Genomic DNA, 7,361 nt, shown 5'->3' with positions numbered 1-7,361 from the left:
CATGCAATATTATTCAAAATGGGTGACCCTGGAGGACATTATGCTGAGTGAGGTATCTCAGTCACAAAGGGACAAATGCTATATGGTGCCACTGTTGTAGTAAGCAGCTTTTATCTTTTTAATCAAGGAGGAGAGCAATATGTTTTATTTTGAAAGCTTATTTAATTTTCTTGTCTGATCCAATAATCATATTTTCTCTCTTTCTTTGGTGACTGAGACTAGGGAATCATCCCTCAGTGTATTTGCTTTTGTTTTATTTTCATTTCAGATTTAAAATGGGTTTATTTGAAGATTTTTGGAACAGGAAAGGTATTCACTCTGTTCTTGAATACACTGCACTGTTTCCTTCCTTTGGATTTTACAACAATAAACATTTCAACCTGCATTCATACTTTTTTTTTTAGTTCCTTGTATACCAGAAGACTCATCAATAACCCGCAATGTGCAGATGACAAACCATGGCTGCAAAAAAGGAAGAAGACCTAAAGTATTTCTCAATGAACATCAATGACTACAATCCTCAGTATGGACTACACTTTAGTGTAAAGAAAACAAAAATTTCAGAACCAGATTGGTAAAAACTATTAAGATAAATGAAGAAAGGATTGAAGTTGTCAATAATGTCATTTTACTGGGATCTACAATCAACACCCACAGAAGCAGCAGTAAAGAAAACAAAGGCATGTCACATTGGGAAAATCTGCTGTAAAAGACCTCTTTAAAGTGTTCAAAAGCAAGGATGTCACTTTAACCACTAAGGTATACCTGACCCATGCCATGTATTTTTCAATTGTTTCACATGCATATGAAAGATGGAGAATGAGTAAGGAAGATCCAGGAAGAATAGATGTCTTTGAATTGTGATGTGGATGAAGAATATTGAATATACCATGGGCTGCCTAAAGAACAAACAAATCTGCTTTGGAAGAACTGAAGCCAAAATGCTACTCAAAAGCAAAGATGAGACTTCATCTCACATATTCTGGTTATGTTTTTATTAGGATATACTAGTCCTTGGAAAAAGACATCATACTTAGAAAAATAGAGAGTCAGCAAAAGAGAGGAAGACCTTCAACAAGATGAGTTGGCACAATGCCTACAATTGGCATAAGCACAGTGGAGATTGTAAGGGATAGTATCTGACTTGGCAGGGTTCCATTGTGCCAACATGATGGCACCTGCATAATGGCATAACTTGGTCTTTTTTCTGACTTTGCAATGTCACTCCATCTCTTCAGAAAGATCTTTCCTGATCCTCAGCCTTTTTAAAGTTGCTTCCATACCAGGCTAAAATGGTCTCCATCCCCATAAACAGCTCATCCTGTTTTAGCTTCATCATAGCACTTGTTTTTGCCTAACCCTTATGCTTTAGTTATTGTTTAGTGAACATGTCTCTGACCTTTAGTTATTGTTTAGTGAACATGTCTCTACCCTAGAATATAGTTTCTATTGGAACAGGATCTTTTTTTGCCTTATCAACATTGTATTCGTAGTGCTTACATACCAATTAAACCATTTGAACAAGTAAGTGACACTTCAATGAAAACTTCCTAACTACAGTTTCCTTTTCTTCTTTCCCCCCTTTCCCCCTACATTTACTTTATTCCCCCTCAGGTTTCTCTTTTACTAACCTGCATCCATTTTTTATTCTAGCAGGTCCCCCAAACAGTCAGACAATCATTTAGAGAAGCAGCATCTTCAATCAGTGTCTGGTGCCTTGATTTGTCATTTAAATGTTATCTGGTCTTATTGCATCTTACAAAGTTAAACTTCTGCAAAAACCTAACAAGGTAATTACTATGGATTGTATGGTATACATTGACAGGATACATATTAAGATTCACCTCCTTGCTTCTCCTGGTCAATAGCTTCTGTAGAAGGCAGTAGATTTCTCTTGTCTTCTCCAATTTAGGTTTACTGAATTTCTGAATCTCAGTCATATCTTGTTTGTCAGAGATTTTGGAAGATTAAACAGTAATGTGGTGTACCGGAGAAAGTCGGATTTTTCACAGTAGTTACTCTCCCCCTCATTAATAACATCCCACATCTTCGCCTATTACACTATCTTTATTCTTTCTGTACACCAAAATTTTTCTCCTCTTCCTCTTTAACTATTCCTAGCCTCAAGGCTCATTATCCTGTGATATTCGCACAAATAAAACTATGGAGCTTTTTAAAAGGAAAAAAAAAGCCCAGTAAGGTTGTCTTTTCTTTTAAAAAAAATGTGCTTTTAATTTTAAGTTTATCTATATTTTATCTTTCAACTTTACCTGATTTCACTTTCTCCAAGATAGACCTATTTATTCTCTTGACAGTCAGTGGCATATTCAATGCTCTTCTCCAGAACCACAACTCAAAGGCATTGGTTCCTCTTCTCATTCTCAGTCATTGTTCAGCTCTCTGATGCATAGCAAGTGATTTGAAAGCCCATGGTTTGAATCAGACACACTTTAGTCTTTATACCGACATCATTACTCTTTAGAAATCTGGAGAAATTCTAGCAGCAAATTTTCCCAGTGCAACTTGTCCTTTGGATGCTTACTGTGGATCCGAGCAAAATAAAACTGTTAACAACTTTGATCCTTTTTAAAAAATCTATCATTTTTATTGGCCCAGTGGTGAGAATTTTTTTTGTCTTCTTGATATTGAGATGTAATCCATATTGAAGGTGTTGCAGCCTTGATGTGGGAGCCCCTGCTGTCCATTATATCTGTATGTTTGCTTGTCCTATGGTTTACTTATAGGGGAATAGTCATTTATTCCTTGGTTTCTTGTACTTTGGAAGTGTTTTTGCATGTTTTTGCTCTTAAAAACTTAAATATGTTTATGTTTGCTTTCTTATCATCTGCTCTTTTGGGTACAATGCTTATCAGTTGCTATACTAAAGCAGAGCTTTAATTAAGACAAACTAGGGAAAAGGATTAGCCATTCACTTCTGAAATAACATCCCTTGAAAAGCCTTCAGTTTCATCCCTTAGCTCACTCAAAAAACCTCCTTCACAGCCATCAAGTTAGAGCTGAGGCATAGCTGGCCCTCCAGCAAGTTTTCAAGAGTCTGCCTATTGCAAAGGAAAAGATTGTCCATATTGCACTTTCAGAGCTGCTGGTGGATTTGAACCACCAGAGAGGCACTGCCTTTGGGTTAGCAGCGGACTAGGCCACCAGAGCTCCCATAGCTAGGTTTGTACTATTTGGTCTTCAATAAAGTATATTTCATGTTTATGGAAACAGAATTACTATATAAACATAATCCTAGTCAGTAACAGCATATATGAAAGAAAAGTTCATGTATGTTTGCTGACTACTCTTGTCCTTTGCATGCAGAAAATGAACATGGCACTTTTGCTTAAAGCTAACATTATCCCATCTGAAATACCATAACTAAAAGGGTTAAGGACACATTATTTGAGATTTCTTCAGTAAACCAAATGAAGTGCATTTTTAATACATACTAGGGTGGCTTTTATGAAAAGCAGTGTCTGCAAGGAGCTACTTTATGGTATAACATTTTATAAAAATATAGTCATTAGTTATGCAGATGATACAACGCTGCTTGCTGAAACTGAGGAGGACCTCATGCAATTACTGCAGAGGGTCAAGGACTGCAGCCTTCAATATGGACTGAGGCTCAATGTCAAGAAGACAAAGATTCTCACCACTGGACCAATCAGTAGCATCAGGATGGATGGCGAAGAGATTGAGATTGTTCACAGCTTCAGTTTGCTCGGCTCCCCGGTCAACACTCTTGGCACCAGTAGCCAGGAAATAAAAAATATATTGCGATGGGAAAGTCTGCGGTTAGGGACCTCTCTAAAGTGCTCAAGAGCAACGGTGTCTCTCTGGAGACTAAGGTGCGCCTGATACAGGCCATGGTTTTTGCAATCACTTGTTATGGATAAGAGAGTTGGACAATGACTAGGGAGGATAGAAGGAGAATTGACGCCTTTGAGCTGTGGTGCTGGAGAAGAGTACTGACTGTACCATGGACTGCCAAGAAAACAAATAGATTCATCCTAGAGAGGGTTAAACCAGGCTGCTCCTTGGAGGCAAGGATTCTGGGGCTTCGCCTGACATACTTTGGACATGTTGTAAGGAGAGACAGGTCTTTGGAGAGGGACATCATGCTGGGTAGAGTAGAGGGACAGCGCAGGAGGGGAAGACCCTCTATGAAGTGGATTGATTCAGTGACTGGGGTAATCGGGATGGGTGTGTCAGAGGCAATGAGATTGGCACAGGATACAGCAGGGTTTAGGGCTGTTGTACATAGGGTCGCTATGAGTCGCAAAAGACTCGGCAGCACATAACAACAACAACAACAACATCATTAGTTTTACTCAGGGCAAAATATCTAACAAAGGCATTTGCTTTCACTTTGTCATCAAGATATGACACTGATGGGAGCATTGCATGACGAACCCAGAAGCCTATGCTTTAGTCTTTTATATAGTAGTTAAGAGCTTTTTCCCACCTCTCCTTTTACCTAGCTAGGATTAAGTGACTAGTTCATGGCAATGAAATGTGAGTGGAACTGATGTGTGCTACCTCCATGCTAGGGTGGCTCTGAAACTGGTATGCCATTTCTGTGTTCTCATCACCTAGATCCTGGCTGGATGCTGGTACCCAAGGCAACCTTAGAGGTCACATGTTAAGATAGCAGAGCCACTATTGGGTAGAGTCCCTAAACTACCCCATACATTTTCAATCTCTGCCTTTCACCAACCTGGAGCATTTTGTTAAGCTATTGACATTTTGAGATTTTGTGTTATAGCAGCAAATAAGCTTTCTTTATATGTTACCTTATTGCGCCAAACTGGTTGAATTTTTATAAGGATTCAGGTGGTAAATCACTTGTAACAATATCTATAATGTATTAAACAACCCATAATGTTGGCTATTAAGATTATTACACTATTATAACTAACAAGTTATAAGCTATCATAGAAGTAAATTTCCTAAGACCTCTATTTCCTCAAGTAAAGAATGTCAATTTTGCATGAGATTATGTAGTCAAAAGTCAAAGTCATTGCAATTGAGTCAGAACTGACTCACAGCTGAAACGTCATTAGTTTTCTGGGGCTAAAAATCATATTGGAGGAGATTGTCTGTATTTCTCCCATGGAGATGCTGGTAGATTTGAACCTCCAAAGAGACGTAGTCTTTGATTTAGTAGCCCAACTCCCTATGAACTATGCCACAAGAGCTCTCTTAAGTATATCTAAATTCATAATTTTATAACAGAACCTTGAGCAGATAAGGAACTCTTGGGTATAAGAGTTGAGACTGATACTTAAAGTTGCTACTAGGAGAAAAAAATATTAGGTTAGTCTAGTAAAAGAGGCTAGAGGATGAGGAAGAGAAAATCAGAATATCAAATAACAAGAGCAATAGAGAGATATGAGAATGGTACGAAGTGTACGGAGGAGGAAAACCATAACTTAAAGAGAAGCATTCACAATTTAATCACCCCCCAGATTCTGAATCAAGATCTGGAATGAAGAAAGATTTACAAACCGGGCTGTGTCAGTGAGACTTTCATTTACACCCAAATGAATATCTTGTGTGGTAAGGAAACAAGGGTGTCCTCCCAGGAGTGCAAAACCTGTAAAAAAAAAAAAAGAAAGAAAAAGGAATTATCTTTTTGGGAGTGGGGGGAATCTAAAGTGGGAAACAAAATATCAAGAATTTAATACCATCTTAATAGGAAAAAGTAATAATATCTAAATTATTCCAACTTCTCTGATAGGAAAAAGCAAAATGTAGAATATAGAGAAATGAGTAAAATTTTGCACACAAAGCATTCAACTCTCCTTCAGCTGGATGTCCATTCCACTACTCCCCTGTGCAGCACCAGGTAATAATGGAGGATTTTTCCCTTTTGGAAGCTATGCTTAGCTTCAATTATTTATATTGTGATGCATACCTAGGAAAATGGGAAAAGCCTGCTATACAAAAATGAAATATTATGGAAACAAAGCAATACTAGGCAACAATAAGAAGTAACTAATCACAAATACATGGAACAATATTTCATTTTACAGACAACATGATGAGCAAAAATGTTGTTAATGTTATTAGATGCTGTCTAAATACATTTTCACACAGCTACAACTCTAATAACCCTTTGGCAACAGATTAGAACTTTGCTGTATCCAGTATTGTCCTCATAATCTCCAACATGCTTGAGCCCATTTTAATAGTCACTTTAATTCATCTTCTTGAGTGTCTTCTCTTTCATCAATCTTCTGCCTTTCCCAGCATGGTATCTTTTTCCAAGCTCTAGATGCTCCCGATAATATGGCCAAAGTATGAGACAAAATTTTACCAGCCTTGCCTCTAAGGAGCACCATGATTATACTTCATCCAAGACAGATTTGTTTTTTTGGCAGTACATGATATATTCAATATGCTTGCCAGCTTCACAATTAAAAGGTGTTGATTGTTTTTCAACGTTCCTTATTCATAGGCCAAAAAACATTTGCGTGAACAGAACAAGTGGAAATTGCATGGTTTAAAATCAGGAAAGGTGAGTTTCAGGCCTAGATCCTTTCTTCATACCCATTCAATCTCTATGCTGAGGAAATAATTTGAGAAGCTGGACTATAATGAAGAAGAATATGGCAATAGGATTGGAGGAAGAATTATCAACAACCCGAGTTAAGTAGATGGTTCAACCTTGCTTGTAGACAATGAAGAGGACATCAAGTACTTGCTGTAGAGGATCAAGGTATACAGCCTTCAATATGGATTACATCTCAAAACAAAAATCCTCACCATTGGAAAAACAGGAAACATTACTAGATAGAGAAAAATTGAAGTTGTCAGCGACTTCACTTTACTTGAATCCACAGTCAAAACCAATGGCAAAAGCAACAAAGAAATAAAAAGATGTGTTGCACTGGGAAAATCTGCTGTCAAGGACTTCTTTAAAGTGCTAAAGAGTAAAGATGTCAATTTAAAGACTATGGTACACATGATCCAAGCCATGGTATTTTCAATTGTTTCATATGAAAGGTGGGCATTGGAACAAAGTAGGTAGATACAAACAAGTATATACTCTTTTAATGTCTTAGATGGGGCAGTGGGAAAATTTCCAAAATAATGGACATGTTTTCTCTCTTGATTAAGGCTGTGAGTTTCATAGATATCTACAACTGCCAGCACTGCATCATACTCTGTTCATGTGCTGCTCCAGTCGTTTTTGGATAATCTTCAGTAAAATCTTGCTTGCATGTGGAATCAGTGAAATTGTTCTGTAGTTTCCACATTCGGTTGGGTCGCCTTTCTTTGGCATAGGAACAAATATGGATCTCTTCCAGTCAGTTGGCCAAGTGGTCGTTCTCCAGATTTCTTGGCACAACTTG

At 37.7% G+C, this 7,361-nt stretch overlaps 1 protein-coding gene across 1 annotated transcript in view; it reads right to left on the bottom strand.

Annotated features, from left to right (window-relative positions):
- Positions 1-7,361, bottom strand: part of OTC (ornithine carbamoyltransferase) — a 97,503-nt gene that overhangs the window by 53,414 nt on the left and 36,728 nt on the right. The window contains exon 3 of the mRNA XM_006897513.1: positions 5,512-5,599. Coding sequence (XP_006897575.1) covers positions 5,512-5,599 — 88 coding nt within the window. The remainder of the gene's footprint in view (positions 1-5,511; positions 5,600-7,361) is intronic.

Source organism: Elephantulus edwardii, unplaced genomic scaffold (genome assembly GCF_000299155.1).
Source record: "Elephantulus edwardii isolate Elephantulus edwardi_28Jun2011 unplaced genomic scaffold, EleEdw1.0 scaffold00210, whole genome shotgun sequence".
In the NCBI taxonomy this organism is placed as follows: Eukaryota; Metazoa; Chordata; class Mammalia; order Macroscelidea; family Macroscelididae; genus Elephantulus; species Elephantulus edwardii.
Note: the sequence above shows the minus strand (reverse complement) of the source record. Positions and strands in the feature narration are given on the sequence as shown.